Source organism: Poecilia mexicana, unplaced genomic scaffold, assembly GCF_051168715.1.
Source record: "Poecilia mexicana isolate PSO_F unplaced genomic scaffold, ASM5116871v1 scaffold_2, whole genome shotgun sequence".
In the NCBI taxonomy this organism is placed as follows: Eukaryota; Metazoa; Chordata; class Actinopteri; order Cyprinodontiformes; family Poeciliidae; genus Poecilia; species Poecilia mexicana.
In genome coordinates, this window is record NW_028263371.1 from 15,930,075 (window position 1) to 15,953,617 (window position 23,543).

Below are 23,543 nucleotides of genomic sequence, written 5' to 3' on the forward strand. Positions count from 1 at the left end.
AACTTAAAAGCCCATTATATTAGGAAGACAACAATGTTAATAGTATTGTTTTTTTGCATCTGAAATACGACTTAGTCTTTTCTACCAGTCATGGTAACTCAAAGCGGAAAAAAGTGAGCCGCATTAGCTCCTGGAGATGTGACGTCAACGCCTTAGGCGCAAAGAGCCCATTCTATGTGTTTGAGCCAGCCAGTTTCACTCCAAAAAGCTGTCCGAACAACTCCTTTCCATTCGGGAACCGTGATACGTATTCGAAAACCGTTTGAAGCGTGTGAGAGGGCTATTTGTCATCTCATTTAGTCCCGCGATTCACATCTGTAGATCATTCACAGTAATTGCAGTGATGAGAGAAAAATGGTGTGGATAATGAGTAAATAAATTGGCTAAAAGCTTATTTTAGGTGAAATGCTAATGTTAATGCATGATAACTTGAGAGAAAATGCTAATAAAAGCTCATATTATTGCACCGCCTGTGGCGGTGCACTAACTCCAGGGAAAAATATTATTCAACTTAATGTAATTGCACCGCCTGCGGTGGTGCACCTACTGAACAGGATTACTGGGGCTTTTATTTTATTTTATTTTATTTATTTATTATGTGTAATAGTGATTGGGTTAAATCAGCTATATAATGCTCAAAGCACAAGTAGTTCAGAATACCAGCCAACTCCTCTGCTATAGACATTTCCGCCATGTAGATCTGACATGCTGCTCAGGCCTCTGTTTTAACTGAGTCTTGGCCATAGACAGAACTACAGTTATGGCAGTTATTGCTGCTGGTTTGTAGACCAAACCAGCAGCTCTGTCTTTCTGTGTATTCTGTTGCTATAGTGATGAATCCTCTGCCCACTGCTGTGTGTGTGAGACAGAAAACTGGGGAAGGATTTCTATCTTTGAGACACCCATGAAATGCTAATGATAGTAAACTGCCTTGCGCAGCAAGGCAGTTTACTATCCTGAGAAAAAAAGCATAAAAAAGATTTATATTATTGCACCGCCTATGGTGGTGCACTTTCGTGAGTGGAGATTGCAGAGTTTTATTTTGAAACTTTCAGTAAACTTCATTTTCATAACCACATTAATCCAATGTGTAACAGTGGTTTGGTTAATCCACCTGTCTAATGCCAAAAACAGGATGTAGTTCTAACTGCCAGCTCAGCCCTCCTATGTAATAACTGAGTGTTCAGCCATGACCTTCAGCTCTGCCCTCTGTATTAAAGTGTTCCGCCATGTTTAGGACTACAGAGTCTTTGTAGTCCAAACCCCAGCAGTTCTCCCTATCTCTGTATTCTGTTGCTATAGTGATGAAAGTGCCCTGGGTGTGTGTGAGACTTATTGGGGCCTGCCCATAGCAATGCATAGGGAGAGCAGTGACTCACTGCCTCCATGCATTGCATGGCAGGCACCTATTGTTCTACACCCAATAGAATGTCTCTTTAATATTTATTTTTCTTCCCTCACCGTTAATGCGGCTCGTACCGCTGCAAGAAACCCCACAAAAAAGGTATCAAAACGTGCGGCTTGATCCCGGCATCCGGGCTATAATTTTTATTGGGGTTCTGTGTAAAAATGGCAAAATAAAAAGCGAAAAACGAGCGAAATTTCCAACTGCCGAAACGCAGAGTGTAACTGACACCAACTGCCGCTTTTTTAGAGTGAGAAACGGAGTGGAATTTTGACCCCAAAATAATTTTGAAATCGCTGTCATGGGTGCAAAAATTGCTCTATTGGTATGAAAGTCAGTCATGACATTGATACGAATGCCTGCTCCGGTAAAATGTTTTCGAAATTTCTCTAGGGCTGACGGTTTTCTGTCAAGGTGCTTCAGAGCAAAATCAAGTGACAGGGTACCTTCAGGCACTCCACCATTCATTTTAAGACTTTTCTGAAAAATTTCTGAGCTCAGCGCACACCGTTTTTCTCTCATCACTGCAATTACTGTGAATGAGCTACAGATATGAATCGCGGTACTATCGGAGACGACAAATAGCCCTCTCATATGCTTCAAACGGTGTTTGGATCGGCCTTACGGATCCTGAATGGGAAGCAGTCGTTCGGACTGATTTTTTCATTAAAACTGACTGGGTGTCTCATAAAGATAGACTAGAAAATTCCTGCAGAAATTTTAAGGGGCCTGCCAAAGTGTGCCCGTCGGTTTGGACCCAGCGTTCCGGTGCTAAAAATTAGCCTTAATGCTAAATAAAGCTTCAATGTAGTCAATAACCTGTGGAGATTCAGAAGCATGTGGACTAAGCTGTACTTGTACCATTCAGTGTGTTAAAATTAATGAATAAACTAAAATATGCCAAAATGCTAATGTTAGCATGAAGACTATCAGTAGCATGTGGGGCATCACTAGCATGTTGTCTGTTATTGACTTACTCCATTCAGTATACTAAACTTGGCAAATAAGTAAGAAAATTAACTAATAGGTTATTTTAGGTAAAATGCTAATGCGTGCAAGGAATGCACTAGTGGGTGGCAGTGAAATGCTAATGTTTGTGCTAATGTTAATAAACTGCCTTGCTGTGCAAGGCAGTTCACTATCCTGAGAAAAAATAAAAAAGATTGATATTATTGCACCGCCTATGGCGGTGCACTTTTGTGAGTGGAATTTTCAGAGTTTTATTTTGAAACTTTCAGTAAACTTCATTTTCATAACCACACTAATCCAATGTGTAACAGTGGTTTGGTTAATCCACCTGTATAATGCCAAAAACAGGAGGTAGTTCTGAATGCCAGCTCAGCCCTCCTCTGTAATAATTGAGTGTTCCGCCATGTTGTAGTTCTGACATGCTGCTCAGGCCTCTGTTTTAACTGAGTCTTGGCCATAGATAGAACTACAGCTATGGCAGTTATGGCTGCCTTTCTCTGGATTCTGTTGCTATAGCGATGAATCCTCAGCTGACTGCTGTGTGTGTGAGAGACAGAAAGATGGGGAAGGATTTCTATCTTTGAGACGCCCATGAAATGCTAATGTCACTATCCTGTGAAAAAAAAAACATAAAAAAAGATTTATATTATTGCACCGCCATAGGCGGTGCACTAACGTGAGTGGAAATTGCAGAGTTTTATTTTGAAACTTTCAGTAAACTTCATTTTCATAACCACACTAATCTAATGTGTAACAGTGGTTTTGATTAATCCACCTGTATTAAGCCCAAAACAGGAAGTAGTTCTAACTGCCAGCTCAGCCCTCCCCTGTAATAATTGAGTGTTCCGCCATGTTGTAGTTCTGACCTTCTGCTCTGCCCTCTGTATTAAAGTGTTCCGCCATATTTAGAACTACAGAGTCTTTGTAGTCCAAACCAGCTGCTCTGCCTAGCTCTGTATTCTGTTGCTATAGCGATGAATCTGCTGTGTGTGTCAGAGACTTTATCTAACTTTATGAGACACCCAGTCAGTTTGAATGAAAAAAGCAGTCCGAACAACTGCTTCCCGTTCAGGATCCGTAAGGCCGATCCAAAAACCGTTTGAAGCATATGAGAGGGCTATTTGTCGTCTCCGATAGTACCGCGATTCATATCTGTAGCTCATTCACAGTAATTGCAGTGATGAACAGATTCTCATTCCTTCATAAAATTTCTACAACAACACCCACATGTGTGCTCCTGCATGTGGGTGAAAAAACTGGTACCCATCATGACGGTGATAAACGATTCCTTCTGTAGTCTTCCTGGTTATCTGTAAGAAAATGGATACTGTTGTGAAAATAAATTTAAAATAAGCTAGTTTTAAAACTTAACATGTCTTGATTCAAATGGCCTAAATTGTGGTTTTAAATTAGTGACTTATTCTGGCCTATTGACCTTTAATTTGCCTGTAGTTCCAGCAGATGGTTTGCTAGGATCGTTTGAACTGCCTTTTGTCTGTGGGAAAACAATACAGTGGAAGTTCTAGCTTTTCACACTCATCTGTGAAAGGCCGTAAACACGGCAGGGGTTTCTGGCTTGAGAGAGGGTCAGAGATAGCTCCTGGTTGGATGAGCAAAGATACGCCTTATTTGAATAAATTAAAGAAAAGAAGATAAAACTTTCTACACAGAAGTAACAAATCAGATTTTGCTCTTGCAACTTCTCCAAAGACGTCTTTGCTTTTTGTTTGTCGTTTCCATCTTTTGTCTTTTTCTCTCTCAGGTGAATTCATGTGTTGTTTGTGCTCTGAGGTTTCTGATGTTTTGTGATGTGTTTGTCTGGTGATGGTATGCATCTGTCTTGAATAAATGCTGATTATTGTGACGCTGTTATCTCTGCGTGATCTCAGCCTTTGCGCACAGCATTTTTCTGAACCCGGGCATAAGAGAGGATTTAACGAGTCAAAAGGTTTTTAAAGTTCAAGAATTTTTCCTCTCTTAACAATACATAGTAAATGCATATATTTATTTTTTTCACTTTTAGAACTCTGGTTACAGAAGTGTAAAAAGGTACTAAAATTACCGTGGATGAACTCTGGTTCTGTTTGGGACTGGTGTGTCTTCTGATTTTTAGTAAGATCTGGAGGAACAATAGGCATATATTTAAGTTTTTCATTTTTATAGGCTTAAATTATTTTAGAATTAGGGTTACAGAGAAAAGTTATGACAAAACAAAGACTTACCGCTTATAATGTCTGATTCTGCATCCTCAGAGTATGCACCTAAACAAACAGACATTATTATTAACACGATGCATATCTATACGTATATATAAATTGAGAAAGAGATTTTTTTTTCTTTACTTACGGTCAAAAATGTGAAGAGATCCTGAGAACCGAAAGTTGTAGACACGTCAGAATTAACCTGCTTGCTTGGAATACCAGACATATTTCAGATTAATGCTGGTTTAAAGATGAAGCAAAAATAAAAGTTTACAACTCCTGTTGTACCAGAGATGGGAGAAGATCTGTGCTGTTGTGATCTTCCCGAAATGATGCATCCTTTTAAAGAGGACCGGCAGTGAATCTGTTGATTTTTCCTCCTGAGGCAGGCACTGCCGGTTGCAGAGTCAGAGGTAAGCCTGTCTTACCTAGCTGTAGGATATCTTATGTCCTGTTAAAGAGTATGAGGCAGGTTTCACCGTATGTTGGCTCAGAGATATGATGCATCCTTTTAAAGATGACCATGTGGCATGAATCTGCTGATTTTTCCTTCAGAAGGATAGTCTATTGCAGAGGTTCCCAAACTGTGGGGCGCGCCGTGTCATTGCAGGGGGGGCGCGGGAAGCCGTCTGGATGAAAAAAACAAAAAAACAACATGAACACTGTATTCGCTGGGTTTTTACCTTAGAATGACCAACTCTGATATTCCTGTCAATTTGATACAGTAGAGGCTTCCACACTTCCCATATCTGTGTCCTCTGTCACTTTTATCAGCAGTTAAATCTGTTTAATCCGTTGTTAACATGTTGTAACCTGTTTTTCCGAGCCGCCTTTAAACGCAACATGAGCGCTACGACGCTCGCGCTGGGTTTCCACCTGTGAAGGAGACCTGCTGCTGCTGTGCGGAGCTACGTAGGTTTGTGTTAGAATCACGGCAGCAAACCAGCAAAACGCAAAGAACTTTTCACAGTTTTTCCCTCCAAACTAACCGAGTGAGTTGAGTAAAGCTGTTGAATGCAGGTAATGTTAGCTAAGAGATGACTAGCTAATATCAATACAGAACCTTAAGCTTAACAAGTACTTTGTAGGCTACCGATGTTGGTGTCTATTTTCAGCTACGTACATTCATTTTGCCCCCCAAAAAGTCGATGCCCCCCCGTCACACGCGTCCTTTCAACTAGAAAGCCATTTGTAATCCATAGGGGGGGGGCGCAGAAAATGTTTGGAAACCACTGGGGGGGGCGCAGAAGAAAAAGTTTGGGAACCACTGGTCTGTTGTATCCATCCCCGAGTGCAGGGTCAGAGGTAACCTAGCTATAGGATATATCATGTTCTGCTGAAGAGTATGGGGTAGGTTTTACCAGCTGTTGAGTCAGAGATATGATGCTCTAAGTTTTCTCATGTCCTGTTAAAAAGTATGATTTTTTTTTTTCCTTCAGAAGGATTGCTTGATGTATCCTGAGGCAGGCATAACTGGTTGCAGGGTCATAGGTCAGCCCCTCTTCCCTAGCTATGGGTTATCTTATGTCCTGTTAAAGAGTATGATCCGGTTCTTATCTGTAGTTCAACACCAAATAACGTGGGTTATCTTGTGTCCTGTTAAAGAGGATGAGGTGGGCATCACCAGCTGTTGGTTCAGAGATATGATACAATCCTTTTAAAGAGGACCATGTGGCACTAATCTGCTGATTATTCCTTCAGAAGGATTGCTTGATGTCAGATGCTCTAAGTTTTCTCATGTGCTGTTAAAGAGTATGATCTAGCACTTATCTGTAGTTCAACACCAAATAACTGACAGAATAAATTGTCAGACGTATCCTGCGGGTTTCTTATGCTTGAGGACAGATACGTATGCAAACGCAGCAGTAAGTCTCACCTCGGCCTCCCCTCCTCCTTGAGGACTGTGATGGCCAAATCCATGGCTACACTCTGAAGTCGGTAATTTTTATGCACAATTTATTTTTTTCATTCAAACACAAAACTTTAGTTTCAGTAAAACATTTATTAGTTGATTTGGATAAATTTGTTCTTTATGTTGGCGTGCACATTTAGTTAACATGTGTATTCATATCAACTTTAAAGTTTAATTTGCTTGCATAAGATTAACTGTTTTGCCGGTACTTACCTGCTTTGGAGTGGCCAGACAAAAGATGGGGGCCAGGGCTCAGCAGGCATAAATGCTGATTGGACTACACCACTAGTTCCTGCTGGCAGGGGAAATTTGTAGTTTCTTTATTTAGATAAGTTTTGTAAATATTGGTATTTAAACTTTAATACTTTTGATTTGCATTTTGGGTCTTTAGTCAAACTTGGCTGTACTGTTATTTGTTTGTGTGTTTGTAATTGTATTCTGTTTAGTTATCCCTATTGTGTCTAAATTGGTCTGATCAGCCAGTATATAAACCCCTGTGTGTCATTTCTTTGTTAGGTCAGTTATGTTTGTTTGTGCAGCCAGTTTGTTTACATTTTTACCTGAGTTCAGTTTTGTTTCTTTGACCTCTTTTATGAGCTCAGTTTATAATTTTGTCATTTTATAATCTTTGGGCTAAAATAAAAAACCTTATTTTTCTAATTAATATCCTGTGACTCCTCCTGTTTTTTAACTCGGTCCATCACAAGGACAGACACATACGCATGCATATGCAGCAGTAAGACTCTCCCTGGCCCCATACTCTCTGGTTTCTGTCAGCCTGTGTCTCTCTTATGGAACCAGGAGTTAAAGGCATTTAATTACAGCACTGTGTATCAAGAAGACAATCTGTTTAGAATATAGTATATTTATTTATTCACTATTCACTTACAATTATTCTGGCTATCTGTGGGTTTTGAGTTCGGAAGGACTTAATGGTGAGCAGAGGGAGGTCAGAAGATCACAAATTTCCCATCATATGATATATGTGACATATGTTTGGGGGGTATCCGGTTACCGGATGTTGGGGGGCAGGGTGGGTTTGATATCAATTAATATCAATTAATCCATCAAACTCCGATTAAATTTTGACAGAAGGAGTTTGAATCCATCAAACTCCGATTAAAATTTGACAGAAGGGTATATATATATATATATATATATATATATATATATATATATATCACCCTCCAGGACCCTGCTGAGGGTGTAGAGCTGGTCCAGTATTCCACGACCAGGACGAAAACCACATTGCTCTTCCTGAATCCAAGGTTCGACTATCCGATGGACCCTCCTTGTTGGGTATTTTTCTCGAACCTACATAAAAAACCACAGACAACGTATATGAATTTTATGACAAAGCTTTTGCAAAAGGAGAAGTCTCCGATAGCAGCTTTTCCAAGCTGTTCACAGAGAGTTCTGATCTGCTTTCACGTGAGCTCCTTCTTTTATTGTCAAAGAAAAACAGTCACAGGGGGCAGTCAGGAAAACAACAGAGGTCGTAAAACATTTAACCTAAACAAACCAGCAACTCAGTTCCAGGTGTGATAACTGATCTACGGTCTGAGCCTGGTTCAAATCTCGGTCAAACTGTCAACAAAGAGGGAGGATAAACAAGAGACAAAATACGACTGCTCACAGGCAGTTAGGAGGTATTCTGGTTGATAAGAATTAAGGTCTGGGAAACACAGAGTTAACTGTTTCACATGAAGATGAAACAGTCAGTCGTAACCTCCAGGTCAGTTTATACACACATAAGGAAGAGAACACTTTAAACTAAAAATCACAATAATACTGATTAACATTAGACTGAATATGAACTAAAGTAATAAGAAAATGATAATACCAAAAAATATCTAACACTCCTCTCCAGGACACCTGAATAGACCTTACCAGGGAGGCTTAAGAGTGTGACCCCTCCTGTAATTGGAGCACACCCTCCGGTCCCCCTTTTTAACCCTATGTCGTCGCTGCCCGCCGTGTGGCGTACAAGCATGTGACGCATTAATAAGGCTTCGGACGGCATACTGAGTTTTCATTTCAACTCTGTTGGACAGCACGGACTTCAAACTTTATAAAAGTGGTGTTTTTATATTGGTTTTGTGGTTATTTACTTCAAAATAAAGCCAGAAATAAGATTGATCATTTCTGCCTTATTTTGTGGGGTCTAAATGTACCACATTTCAAAACAACCAATAAAAATGTGTTGACGGTCTGTTGCTAGGTAGAATGGAGACACCCGGAAAGAGACGGGGGGGGGGGATTTGGATACGGCAAAAGACTAGGGTGCAGCGATGCTGTGGATTTTACTAAGAATGTTTCGATGGGTTTTTTAGATTCTGAGTGTGTTTGTTAGAGTTCGCGGTGTGTGCAGGGTTAGTAGTAGTTTTGCTAGCTATCGCTACATGGCTTCATAGCGAGCGCTGACGCACAGAGAAGAGAGACTGCACGCCGGGATGGCCATTTAGACCTCGTCTGCAAAGGGTTAAACATGGGACCACCACCCCAGTCCGCCAATCCAGGGGAACTGCCCCCATGTCCATGCGATATTGCAGAGTAGCGTGTGCCAGCACAACCCTACAACATCCAGAGCCTTGAGGAACTCTGGGCGGATCTCATCCACCCCCAGGGCCCTGCCACAGAGGAGCTTTTAGACCACTTCGGTGACCTCAACCCCAGAGATTGGAGAGTCCAACTCAGAGTCCCCAGGCTCAGCTTCCTCAACAGAAGGCATGTTGGTGGGATTGAGGAGGTCTTCGAAGTATTCCGCCCACCGGCATAAAGTGAGCATCAAGTGATGCTCACTTTATGAATGACTGGAAAAGAAAAACACTAGAATGAAGACAACGACGTCGCCGGCGGACACTGCTTGTTGTGGCGTTTGGAACCACCAACCTGAGATGTGAATGATGGTGCAATTTTTGTCGAGGTCAACAGCGCACCATCCCCACTATAACAGTGTTGGTGCTGCACTGCTTCCCCCTCCTGAGACGCCAGATGGTGGACCAGAATTGCCTCGAATCCGTACAGAAATCTTTCTCCATGGCCTCTCCAAACTCCTCCCACACTCAAGTTTTTGCCTCAGTGACCACCTGAGCCGCATGCTGCTTCGCCCGTCAGTACCCATCAGCTGCTTCCGGAGTCCCACAGGCCAAAAAGGCCTGATAGGACTCCTTCTTCAGCTTGACAGCATCCCTCACCGAAGGTGTCCACCAACGGATTAGAGGGTTGCTGCTGCGACAGGCACCAACAACCTTGCGGCCGCAGCTCCAATAGGCCGCCTCGGTAATGGAGGCACGGAACATGGTCCATTCAGACTCAATGTCCCCCACCTCTTCCGGAACGTGTTCAAAGTTCTACCAGAGATGTGCGTTAAAGCTCCGTCTCACAGGGGACCCTGCCAGATGTTCCCAGCAGACCTTCACTACATGTTTTGGCCTGCCAGGTCTGACTGGCTTCCTCCGCCACCACCGGAGCCAACTCGCCTCCAGGTAGTGGTCAGTGGACAGCTCTGGACCTCTCTTCTCCCGAGTGTCCAAGATATACGGCCGCAGATCCAATGAAACAATGACAAAATCGATCATCAAACTGAGGCCTAGGGTGTCCTGGTGACAAGTGCACATATGGATGCCCTTATGCCTGAACATGGTGTTCGTGATGAACAATCCGTGACGAGCACAGAAGTCCAGCAACAAAACACCACTCGAGTTCAGATTGGGGGGGCCATTCCTCCCAACCACACCCCTTCAGGTCTCACTGTCATTGCCCACGTGAGCGTTGAAGTCCCTCAGTAGAACAAAGGAGTCCCCAGAAGGGGCACTCTCCAGTACCCCCTCTAAGGACTCCAAGAAGGGTGGGTAATCTGAACTGTTGTTCGGCCCGTAAGCACAGACAACAGTCAGAACCCATCCCCCAACCCATAAGCGGGGGTGAGAGGCTCCTGCCCGGCGCCTCTCACCGTGAGCAACTCCAGAGTTGAAGTACGTCCAGCCCCTCTCAAGGAGACTGGTTCCAGAACCAGAGCCATGCGCCGAGGTGAGGCTGACTATTTCTAGCCAGAACCTCTCCGCCTCACACACCAGCTCCGGTTCCGTCTCCACCAGAGAGGTGACTTTCCACATCCCAAGAGCTAGCTTCTGCTGCTGAATATCAGACCACCAGGGTCCCCTCCCTCGGCTGCCCCCCATAACACATTACACCCGACCCCTTTGGCCCCTCCGACAGGTGGTGAGTTTATTGGAAGGGGGAACCATATATCAATCCAATTCAAACATACTTTTAAAAAAATCCCTTGTAAATGTAGTTATGTTTGAATAATGTTTACAGCAAAAAATTGTGATAATCTGTTTCGTATTTGGCGAGTTATGATTGATTAAATGTGCCGATACTTCAGTGCACCTGTCAAACATATATAGATCCGTCTATATAGACAGTTAAAGCATGGCTTGGAGCTAATTTTTTAAAGACATATTGAATACAGTGGGGCAAAAAAGTATTTAGTCAGCCACCAATTGTGCAAGTTCTCCCACTTAAAAAGATGAGAGAGGCCTGTAATTTTTATCATAGATATACCTCAACTATGAGAGACAAAAGGAGAAAAGAAAATCCAGAAAATCACATTGTCTGATTTTTAAAGAATTTATTTGCAAAATATGGTGGAAAATAAGTATTTGGTCAGCTACAAACAAGCAAGATTTCTGGCTCTCACAGGCCTCTCTCATCTTTTTAAGTGGGAGAACTTGCACAATTGGTAGCTGACTAAATACTTTTTTGCCCCTTGTATGTCTAAGGGGTGTTGTTGAGTAATTAAGCCACGCCCACCAAATATTGGACTGGGTTCCCATTGGGGGCGTGATTAGGATTGATCACAGTCTGTGTGTTGCAGCTTGGGTGAAATATGTGGAATTAAGGGACAGATGTTATGTTGTTGATGTACTGCCATGCTGCAACAGTCAAGCCTTCTTTTTATTCTTTAAGGCAAGTGAGACCAAGTTGTTATCTGTCATCTGACACAATATCATCTTGATTAGGTCAATGGGTCAGAGATGGAGCTTTCAAAGAAAAAAGTGACTTTCTGTTCTCAGGGGTGAGGCTTAGATGACGTCAGCATATGACCACATAACATCGTTAGGCATCCCAACTGGATGACTCATGCCAAGTTTGACTTGAAATAATGCAATATAATTGCACATAAACATGCAGATAGACTATACAGTAACTATAATAAATAAGACCTTTTCTCTGAGGAAATTATATTTATTGAGAAACTCTAGTTTCTTAATTTTAACTTTTATGCTGTAGGCCACACAGCTTTGATGTATTTCTTTTGCATGACTTTAGATGTAACTGGAATTGAGACCATTAAGTTTCTATTTGTAAAGCATATTATGCATTATATTCCACTCGTGTTCAAGTTATTATGTATATACTAGTGACGTCCAGTGAGGTTCATTGCTAGTGAGGTACTGACATAAGACTTATACACTATGCATGTTATTGGACGTACAGAAATTTTGCACATGCTTAAAATGCTGGGGGGCAAAAAGACTAATATTTTACATGTCATCTGTAGCCTCGTTAACTCAGTGAAACTTAGAAATGTAGGTATTAATTTCATGCTTTGATCCACAGCAAAGTTATCTGTATTCGCCAAGCTACACAGAGTCATTGCCATAGCAACTGACAACAATGCCACTTCATGTTTTAGAATTTAAACACCAAAAATATTCAAGAATGTTGCACACAGAACAGAACATTCAGTCTGTTTTTATAGTATGTTTTAGGTTTAATGTTTTATTAATAAATAATTGTTGTGGTTCTACTTTACTGAATTATTTAAACATAAACTGTAGCCCACATAACGCACATTTCATTAAAAAAACTAAACAAAAACATCTTATTGCTGTCTTACCTTTACGTATCAATGAAATCCATACACTGCTAATTCTGCACAAAAATGTGCAGACTCCCCTGGAGTCTGTTTTCTGCCGTTTCTGATCGCTCCTCCGCACACAAAACATGATACACACACAGTTGGTGACAAAAAAACACATCAGCTAAATTATGGAAAATCAGTCCGTATATTAAATGTTTTTTAGCCATTTTATTGCCGGCGTACAGACAGGACGAACATGCTCCCATAGAATGGCAGCCAGTGCAGTTAGCGAGAGGTTGTGCAATCCCAGGTGAGGCTCAGCTCGCTGTTGCCTCACCGGCTTCGCTTCTGAGCATTTGAATGGGAAAATGTAAAAATCCAGTGATTTTGAAGAAAAAATCATCAGAATTGGTTAAGCTAAGTAAAAAATAGATACTTTATAGTACAAACCACAGGGTGAAAGTAGCAATATAAATGGTTTTATTATATATTATTTTTTCCATGATGAGGCTGTGCCTCACCTGCCTCCCCTGACCACACGTCACTGGTATATACCGTATATTTCGGACTATAATCACACATCTCCTGGCATGTCTTGGTGACATTAAAGCTTGGTTGGCCTTGAACTTTTTAAATTTTAATGAAAACAAAACAGAGGTGATGGTGTTTGGACCCAGTGGCTCCCGTGAGTCCTCCTCTGTTGACCTGGGACCTTTGGAGGAATATTTTAAACCTGTTATTACAGATCTTGGTTTTAAGGTGGACAGTGATTTTAAATTGGACAGCCAAATCAGACCCGTGGTTAAGTCCAGCTTTTATCATTTAAGACGATTGGCGTCAGTGAAATCTTTTCTTTCCAGGCAGCATTTTGAAACAGTGATCCACGCTTTTATTTCAACTCGATTGGACTACTGTAATGTACTTTATCTGGGAGTCAGTCAGTCGCTGCTCTCACATCTGCAGCTGGTTCAGAATGCTGCTGCACGACTTTTGACAGGAACTCGAAAGAGGGAGCATGTGACGCCTGTCCTGGCCTCACTTCACTGGCTGCCTGTATATTTTAGGATTCATTTTAAAATGCTTATGTTTGTTTTTAAATCACTGCATAATCTTGCCCCGGCTTACCTCTCTGAGCTTCTTCTTCACGTCTCTCACGTCAGCAGATCAGCTGCTCCTGGAAGTACCGAGAACAAAAAGGAAGCTCAGAGGGGACAGGGCTTTCTCTGTTATGGGCCCTAAATTATGGAATGACTTACCTTTGCAGGTCAGAGAGGCCCCTTCTCTGTCCACTTTTAAAGCTCGTCTTAAAACCCATCTATTTTACTTGGCTTTCAACACCAGCGGGATCTAGTTTTAAATTGTATGTTTTTGTTTTTAAACCATTTTTAATTACTTTTTTTATTATGTTGTGTTTTAATTGTACAGCACTTTGTATCAACTGTGGTTGTTTTAAAGTGCTTTATAAATAAAGTTGGTATGGTAAGGTACTATAAGCCACTACTTTTTTCCCACACTGAACCATGTGGCTTATAGCCTGGTGCAGGTTTTCTGTGGATTTTTCCTCAACCACCAGGGGGCTCTTTAGCAGGAAGTGAATCATTGGAAGTCAAAATTGGAAATCAAAGAAGAAAGTGCTAATAATCATTTAGAACAAGCACATGCTAGCAGAAGGCACGACTGAGAAATGCTTTCAAACTCAATATCCCCTCATCATGAAAACAACACAAAGAAGTTAATATGATGCAGATTTTAAGCTGAGGGCTATCGATCTAGTAGTACAGATGGATACTGTGTACATGGAGTGATCTGGTAGTACATTGTGCCGCTACACGTAATCCATGGTTCGAGGTTGCAGACAGAGGGCTGCGTCCTTAATAAATCCAACAGATTTTTGTGGAAAATCAAGAGAGGTGGAGACACCAGCGACTTATAGCCCAGTGCGGCTTATATATGTACATTTGCAGTTTAAAAAAAACGTGGGTGCGGTTTATAGTGTGGTGCGCTCTATAGTCCGGAAATTATGGTACTTGTAAGATTAGTTGGTCAGAAAAAAATCCTGAAGTTGTTGGCAACTAACCTAAGCTACCCTAAGCTTAGATTTTTTTTTAATGTTGTTCCTCTGTCACATGGAAACTGAAACCTTTTTTTCACAAAATGAGTGCTCTTCTTAGAAATCACATGGTCTATAAAAGTGAAAGTAAAACTGTGGAAACACTATAAAAGAGCCATGCACTTTTACTTTCTTCAGTACTATAACATCTCTCTGCTGCGGCACATCTCCTAAGGTAGGTTTCTTTTATTTTATTGTCAGTAAGAAAGCAGCTGCAGTAAATGTATATACCTACAGAGCACTGACAAATGATTGCAAAGAGTAAAAACGAAAGTTATTCTCTCTTTCTCTAGGTTTGCAGAGTACCTTCTGACACTCTCATGGGCGGTATCTTTTCAACTAAAAGTAAGTTACATTTTGGGTCGTTTTGGCTGAGATAGATACATAGACTATTTCACTGATTCACTTCAATTTGTGCATATGTTGGAGATTTTCAGCAAATTTTATTTTCCCCTTGAAATTAAATTTATCTTGAACATGTTTTTATAGCAGAAAATGAAATAAAGTTACATGTTAATCATTGAGAATAAACACTAGAATATATAGGAAAAGTCTGAAAAGCTTAGCAATAGAAACTTTATTTGAATTATTAAAATTTTTATTCAGAATCTTTCCCGTTTTCTTGTGTTTAGCTCCTCCCAAAAGTAAGCATGTATTCTTCTTTTGAATGTTTTCCTATAGTCACTTTAGAGTAAATTGAATCTTTTCACTACCACTGCTTCAATGTACTTAAGAACACCAATTATGTTTATTATCCCTTAACTTTAATATAAACATGACCTACATTTGCAGTCATTTATGGACCTTAGTTATGTGTCTCTTTGCGTTCAGCTCCACCTCCATCTCCACGTAAGTACAATTTTTTCATGCTGACACAGCAGAAAGTGTTTTTCTTGCCTCAGTAAAGAAATTAATTGTTTTATCTACTAATCTCTTGACTTGTTAGTAATGTATTTAACATAATTTAGAAAAGCTAATTATTCCATCTACTGCGATACACTGTTCTGTTTTTAAGACTTTGCTGTGAATTCTCCTTCACAGTTTTAAGAACTCCCTGGAGAGAAATATCTTCGGAGTGAGTATATGTTCTGTGTTACGATCTGTATGTTGATGGTAACATTTTTTTGGTTCTGCAACATCAGCCGTCAAAGCAGTTTTCCGAATTCATTAGTGTCACATGTACCTGGTTATGTCATCAGGTTAGTCTCAAAGCTCCCACAAATCACAAAATAACACATTTCCAGTTCAGTCAAGCCTGGGCAGCAGGTTTGGACCACAAGGGCTTTCTTTCTTTCTTTCTCTCTCTCTCTCTCTCTCTCTCTCTCTCTCTCTCTCTCTCTCTCTCTCTCTCCCTTTTCTTTTTATTAGGCCTATATGCCCATAGACATGAATTTGTAGACGCCTCATGGGGTGGAGCGGCCCGTTGCTGCAATACATCACAACGTCTGCCATATTGAATGTGGCCTGTGTGCCAGTAAGCTAATACAAGAGAATGAACCAAACTTTATAAAGTGCCGTTCTACAAAGTATTTTAAGTTAATTCCTGTCATTGACACATTTTCTCACACACATTAATATATTTGGTTATCAAAGAAATTACTAAAGACAGAGTTTCTACCTTTTAATTGTTTTGGGGCATTTCTGAATAAAGAGCACAATGTTTTTATTTGATAGAAATTATTCTGCTAATTTTTGTAATGACATTGATGAACAGACACTCTTTTACAGAGTTTTATTAAAGGATATATTTACATAATTCCATAATTTAAAGTATATTTAGCATTTCAAGACAATAACAAAAAATATACCTATATATTTTATAGATAAATGACTTGATTTATCAAAGTCAGATAAATCAGTCATTGTCAAACATTAAACTACATATTTTCCTTACTTTTTTCTGCAGAAAAAATATTTATTAGAGTATATCAACTCTGATTGAGTATTTTAAAATACTTTTTGTGTATTTAAAAATACACAAAAAGTGAAAGTTTTTTTTATTATACTGGGAACACTGGTCACAGGCATGGCTTCAGTCTGCTGGTCACACTGGGAGAACTCCAATGATTTCTGAGACATTCTGGTTCACAGACTAAAGACAAGGATAAAAGAGAAATTATCCAAAAGTGAAATAGAAAATACACATATATATTCCCTACACATTCAGAAAAATACATTTTCAGCATGTGCTCCGACTCGTATAGCTAAATACCGACATGGAGAAGCTGAGCTGGGAAACAGACTGAAGAACAGCAGCTCCAGCTCTGATCCTGACTGATCTTTCCTCACTAAATCCTCTGGTTTCTAATGAACTTCTCCTCTAACAGCGGTTTTTCATCAGCTCTCATTAGAAAACAGTATGAAAACGTTAGCTGCTACGTTAACAATCAGCGGTTATTTCGGGCCAATTTAGCTACATAGGAAATATTTTCCAGTTGTTCAGAAGCGAATTTCTCGCTGCAAAGTCAAGTAATTCTGATCTTTCATCCTTACCTGTGCAAGGTAATGCCAGTGAATCCAGTTTGTTTTGTAAACAGTTGAAATAACTCCACACAGCACAGGACTAACAGAGCTCCGATCGCCCTGCTGTCACATCAAAGATGGCGGACGCTGTTACATACGACTCAGCGCTCAATGGGGCGTCTGTATTCATGTCTATGGGTATGCCACTATGATCACAAAAGGTAGTGTTCACACTGCAACTTGAAGTGACCCTAGGCCTGTCACGATAAATGGGCAGTCAATAATCCCAAAATTCACTTTAAAAAACATTTTATGCCACTTTAATTTACAAAAACACCAACAGAAGTTGCCATTTGAATCTACTTGCATTTCAAAACACAAACAACATCAAACAGCAGTGATTGCAATATACAGCCAAGGTCATACAGTATGGCAATCTGCCATGTTTTCTGTCCCACATATCTAAAAAAAAATGCTTACCATAGGGACTGTGATAAACCAAGTTCTTAGTTGGAAGAACATAAAACAAATCTTCTTATTGATACAGTATGCATTTAAATAATCATCATAATAAAAGACATGCGCCAAAGGTCACCAGGCTGGGATTAGAGCCTGCGACTGCTGCTTTGAGGACTAAGACTAATGTGGGTTGTGCTTAACTGCTGTGTCACCACAGCACACCCCATTTACTACCTTTTATGATTATATTTATAGTTCATGTTGTCTTTTTAAGAGCCTGAAAACAGACTGACTGGCGGGATCTTAATGAAGGGCAAATGTAGCAAAACAGACCAAAAGGCAAACAAATACAGAAATCCCAGGTGCATTTTGGTTAGCAGAGTACAAAATGACACAATGTGTTAATAATACTCAGAAACAGGAGAGACAGAAAAGCATGAAGTAAATAAAACCTTCTGCACAAAGGAAAAAACCACTATTCAATTCTACTTATTTAACAGCTTATTGTAAGCTAACAAAACTGAAGTAGCAAAATTCATATCATACTGATCACGCAAAGTAAATGAAAGGTCATACACCGATTCGCACTGCTATAAGTTCATGCATATTCTGTACATCAATCTCAGTACCAGGAGGCTGGTTGGAGTTTAGGGTCTTGCCTGAAGCCTATAGTCACCTCTGTTATTTATGGTAAAAACTATTTTCTAATATTATGATTTCAAATTTCCTATTTAACAGAGAAAATATGAAAATTCTAGGGGAATTGAAGAATTTTCAGCCTCAAAATGAGGAGGCAACTCACATCAGAGTCCTGCTGTACGGCCCAGTCAGCGCTGGGAAGTCCAGCTTCATCAACTCCGTCAACAACGTCCTGCAGGGCAGAATGACCCATGATGCTCTGGCTTGCAACAAGATCTCTAATGAGAGTTTCACCAAAAAGGTTAATATAATGTCTTGTTTAATTTTAAGGACTGTTCATGTTTTTAGACTACAAGATTGATCAAATCAGGCTTCTTAAACAGTTTTTTGCAATCTTTTAAATACTTCTGGCAATAATGTCAGAAAAGACACATTTTCTGACACTGAGTGGCTACAAACTTGTAACCGCTGATTATTGTAGCATCTTATTCAGAATTTTATTCAGCAAAAATAAATTTAGGTTGAAAATTAACTTAATAAAAATATTTTGAAGCAGGTTTGTAGATCTTCAATTTAAAATATATTTTAGCAGCTGTATGCCTGCTGATTAGATAAAACTTTTTTTTTCTTTCAGTATAAAACCTATAAAATCAAGAAAGAAGGCAGGGGTAACTTTTATCCATTTGTATTCAATGACATCATGGGTCTGGAGGATTTAAATGGAGTTAGAACAGACGACATCAAACTGGCCTTGAAGGGTCACGTGAAGGATGGATATAAGGTACAAATATAAACTTTTTTGCTTTTAAAAAATCCTTCTTTTAATGGTATTGTAATTTGGTGACTTTATGTGGAAAATTAACTGAATATACATCATATTTTTTCCCCACAGTTTAACCCTTCATCTTCTCTTTCTGATGATGATTCTCAGTACATTTCTTTCCCGTCCATCAGTGACAGAGTTCATGTTCTGGTCTGTGTTTATGACGCTAATGCAGTAGAAATGAATTCCTCTGTTTTAGAGAAAATGAGTCAAATCAGACAAGCAGCAAGTGATCTGGGTAAGAAACATTAAATTTGCATTCAGAACATTATTCTACAGTAAAAAAATATATTTTTTTAAATTGTCATAAAATTTTTCTTTTATAAAATTTGCCTATAAAGACACAATCCTGCAATGTAGTCATTTAAATTTATAATTTGCTTATAAAATATAAAGGTACTCAAGAAACTCTGTATCCACAGGAATCCCTCAGTTGGCAATTCTCACCCACATTGATGAAGCCTGTGAGGAAACAGAGAGAGATCTGAGAAATGTCTATAAGAGCAAACATTTAAAGAAAAAGGTGAATCATAGAAATATTTATTTAAAACAGAACAAAAATAAACCTAAAAATATTGTACAAAAATATATATTATTATGTTATATGTAGATGGGTGACTTCAGCTCATGTGTGGGAATCCCAATGAACTGCATCCTCCCAGTGAAGAACTACAGTGAAGAAATTAAATTGAAACCAGACGTTGATGCTCTGATCCTGAGTGCTCTGAAATTGATGATTGACTTTGGAAATGACTACGCCGACACACTGAAGCCACAGAACAGTTTGTGGGGATGTGCATGAAAATCACATCAGTAATATTGGTTATGTATATCATTAAGTGAGGGGCATAGTGGTTGAGCAGGATCCAAGTATGGAGGCTATTAGCCCTTGATGCAGCTGTAGGGGATTTGATTTCTGACCTTTGGACCTTTGCCACGTAATTTTTTTGCTTTTCTTTTTCGGCCTTTTTTTGACGTGATTACTTAAAATCAAAGCTACTTGTGTCATAAAATATGAAAAAAATAAAAATTTTAATAAGGAATAATAAAAGGGATAATTTGCGTTTTACAATTATAACCTTGGTGAGTCAGGGATAGATTTAAAAGATAAACTGTGTTTTCTGAGTAGTACTCAGAAAACACAGTTTTCTGAGTATATTATATCTATTTTATATAGATAAAATATTCTATTTTATCTATATTGCAAGAATTGGTCACATGTAGTTGCATTGTATACGAGAAGCAACCCTGTGCATATCGCTTCTTGTTATTCATTTTCTTAAGTGAACAAGATTTTTGTTACATTTTGCATTTTTTCACATATGCCCTGCTGTTTTGAAAATGTTGGTCCTTGTGGGAAAACAAGTGCCTGTAGTCGCTCATAACATTTTTCTTATAACTAGGACCAGGGGCGCTGCCATGAATCTTGGACCCTGTTCTGCCCAGGCTGGATGTTGGAAATGTTTTAATTAGTTTTAAAAAAGTTCTATTAATTTCTCTGTATTTTAATTTGAAGGAGAATTTTTAGAGAACAGTGCATTGTGGGTAGCAGAGGCAGTTGCAGTTTGGAATACCTGTTCGTAGAGAGAAAGCCTGCCTGTTAATGTATGAACTTCACCTCCTGTGTTGTCAATCTTTTATCACACCTCCAAAAACAATGGCTGTAAGTTCAATCTGTGTTCTGTTTGGTGTTATATGTTTTGTTAGTTTAGTTTGAGATTGTTTTCCAAAATGTGTTTATTCTAGAAATGCCATATTTTGATAGTTTTTTATTTACATAGCAACGGTTGCTACGTAACTGTTTTTTAACTGCAGCTCAGGTTAATTATATTCAGACTCTTTAGAACAGGGGTCCCCAAACTTTTTCCTGCGAGGGCCACATAGCTGTTCCTTTCTCTGGTCGGGGGCCGGTCTTAGTTTTTGGAGAAAGAATATATTCTTTCTCCAAAAAAGAATATTCTTGTCGACGAGGGGGGGGCTGTTCTGTTCTGTCTTTGAAACTGGGGGGGGTGGGGGGGGAGCAGAGACGACACATTCGTGCTTTTAGATAGATTTTTTACCCAGAATGCAAATGGAAAAAACCGTGAGTGAAACGGTGACTGGGACTGACTAGTATATATTCCATGGAGGGAAAGTTACTTTCACATCTGCTCAAGAACCCTGGTGGTTGAAGAAAAATCCACATATAAACCAGAAAATACAATATATGAAAAAAAACACTGAATGCTCTCTGGTATGAGCAGGCGGGCCGGATCCGGCATTGTTCAAGGGGCCGGACCAAATGACGTGGCCCGCAGGCCGTAGTTTGGGGACCCCTGCTTTAGAAGTTTATTCTGTATATTTAGAGCTGATGCATATTTTATTTTTCTTTCTTATAGTTTCACTCAACCTTTCATTGAGCTTTCCACACCACTGCTTAAAGTTGTCAAGAAAACGTAATAAAGGAGCAAGATGCTCAGCTTCCTGGCTCATGAAATTGAGTTTGGCTTGCTGTTGATCTACGTTAACATACATAGAGTATCTAACACGTAGTGATAACAGTAAAGACCCCATGACAAAAAAATAAATTGGGCCCCCCCTTCGCAGCTCCTGTGAGTTTCTTGAGTCTATCTGACTCATATAAAGCGTCACAATTTTAAAGGCTTGTGTTACAAAAATAAATTCAAAATAAGCTAGTTTTAAAACTTAACATGTCTTGATTAAAATAGCATAATTATAGCTTTAAAATTAAGAACTTATTCTGCCCTATTGACCTTTATTTTACTTGTACTTTTACTAAGATCTTTGATCTGCCCTTTGTCTGTCTGGGAAACAATCAGTAGAGGTTCCAGCTTTTCACACAGATCTGTTAAAGCCATAAACCGGCAGGAGGTCGGAGAAGCTCTGTTTCCACTTTATTTAGACAATGGGGCAAATGGCTTTAGAGAGAGGGTCAGAGACAGCTCCTGGTTGGATGAGTAAAGATACGCCTTATTTGAATAAATTAAATACAAGAAGATAAAACTTTCCACACAGAGAAACAAATTAGGATTTACTCTTGCAATTCTCCAAAGATGGCCTTGCCCTTCTTTGGTTTACTTTCTTTCTTTGTCTTTCTATTTGTATCAGGTAAATTAAATGTATGTCTCCGTTGTTCTGGAGTTTCTGTGTAAGTTCATGCGTTGTCTTCTATTGGATTAAACTGTAATTCTGTGATGTCAACATGCATTGTTGTTTTCCTTGTGGCTACACGCGGCCTGCTGAGAGGACCTGGGATCCAAAAGGAAGAGAGAGACAGACTTTTTCCAAAATTAACTAAATTAGATACTCTTCCTTAACACTTGCAACTGCCTTGCTCTCTTTGGTCCAATACTTATACTATTACAATATTCACTGTTGGTGAATTTTACATTAAATAGTCCACATAAAATACAGCAAATAGTTTGCTTAATTTTTTATTATTGGTGTTAACTTATTGAAATGTCTCTCCCCACTTCCAACAGTCACAGACAATGTGCAAAATACACATGAACCAAACCAGACTTCTAAAAATGCTATGTTTTTGCATTTTGTTCAAGCTGCTGAATATAACTTTAATTAAAAAAGTGTTTTCCACATTTGTTAAAATTGTCACCATGTCATGACAGTTTGCTAGGAAACAGATAATCTGTGAAAATATCAATCTCCTTCACCTCCTCCCAGAGCTGCTACTGCTGTCTAAAGAAATGCATAGTTCTGACAAAAAAACCAACCAATCAGAACCAGGAGGACAGTCTTAGCGCTGTCAATCAACCTCATTATGTAAGGGCTAATGGAAAATTTTATAAAGATTGTTCCAAGTTCTGTGAGTAATAAATTGTTTTTGTTGTGTAACTGTAAAAAGAATATAAAGACAGGAAAAATCCAAATAGAATCCCTGGAATGATGCTAATCTGCTTTTCACTGAACACAGTGTTGCTCACCTTTTTCACTGGGACAGAGGGGAGACATATGCTGGTATCGGGGTTAGAGCTGCTGCTGACTGACTCATCTGTTGTTAAGTGTGATAAAAGGTACACAAGTTAAAAGAATATGTTGTTAAATTATTTCCTTCATTCATTAAATGCTAGTGAAATGGAGGCAAACAGTAGTCTGTAGTTAAGCTAAATATAAATGGTTGATATTCTCACACAGTCTACTCGCCTCTCTTGGAGAAATACAGGGTTATGAATTGACACTCTTGTCTCTCTCTCTCTCGCTCTCTCTTTCTCTCTTTGAACACCTGATTTTATTATTTTTCTATGCAGCACAGTAACTGACAAAGCTGGAGTTGGCTTCCAATTCGGGAAATGGTTAAAGGGCGATTCCACCTAATTTTTCACTACCTTCCGCATTTTTTATTGACTCTAATTTAAAAACTACAACACCTAGACTCTTTAAACGTGAACTAGATTATTCTGCTCTAATAACAGAATATTTAGACCATGTTTGTGATTTGTGAAACTTTTATCTGATTTGTGAAACTTCAATAAAGGTTGATTTTACCTCTTTTGTGCACCTGGGCTGCACAAGAACTGATCCAGCTCTAAAACTACAACACCTAGACACTTCAAACCTTGACTGGACTATTCTGCTCTAAAAGCAGAATATTTAGAACCATGTTTGCGATTTGTAAAACTTTAATCTGATTTGTGAAACTGCAATAAAGGGCAATTTTTACTTTTTTCCCTGT

General features: G+C 39.4%; 1 protein-coding gene across 1 annotated transcript; it reads left to right on the forward strand.

Annotated features, from left to right (window-relative positions):
* The first annotated feature begins 18,136 nt into the window (after nt 1-18,136).
* Nucleotides 18,137-19,655, forward strand: LOC148160505 (interferon-induced protein 44-like). Its single transcript, XM_088003866.1, has 5 exons — nt 18,137-18,331; nt 18,665-18,811; nt 18,923-19,091; nt 19,276-19,376; nt 19,464-19,655. Exons 1-5 carry the CDS (start codon nt 18,137-18,139, stop codon nt 19,653-19,655), a joined length of 804 nt encoding a protein of 267 aa, XP_087859992.1.
* Nucleotides 19,656-23,543: the final 3,888 nt, after the last annotated feature.

What these genes read in the sequence shown, in the direction of transcription:
- LOC148160505 (XM_088003866.1), top strand. Translation starts at nt 18,137, where the DNA reads ATGAAAATTCTAGGGGAATTGAAGAATTTTCAGCCTCAAAATGAGGAG. An exon ending in ACGTGAAGGATGGATATAAG is followed by an intron (nt 18,812 to 18,922) that starts GTACAAATATAA and finishes TTTTCCCCACAG; the next exon opens with TTTAACCCTTCATCTTCTCT. An exon ending in ACAAGCAGCAAGTGATCTGG is followed by an intron (nt 19,092 to 19,275) that starts GTAAGAAACATT and finishes CTGTATCCACAG; the next exon opens with GAATCCCTCAGTTGGCAATT.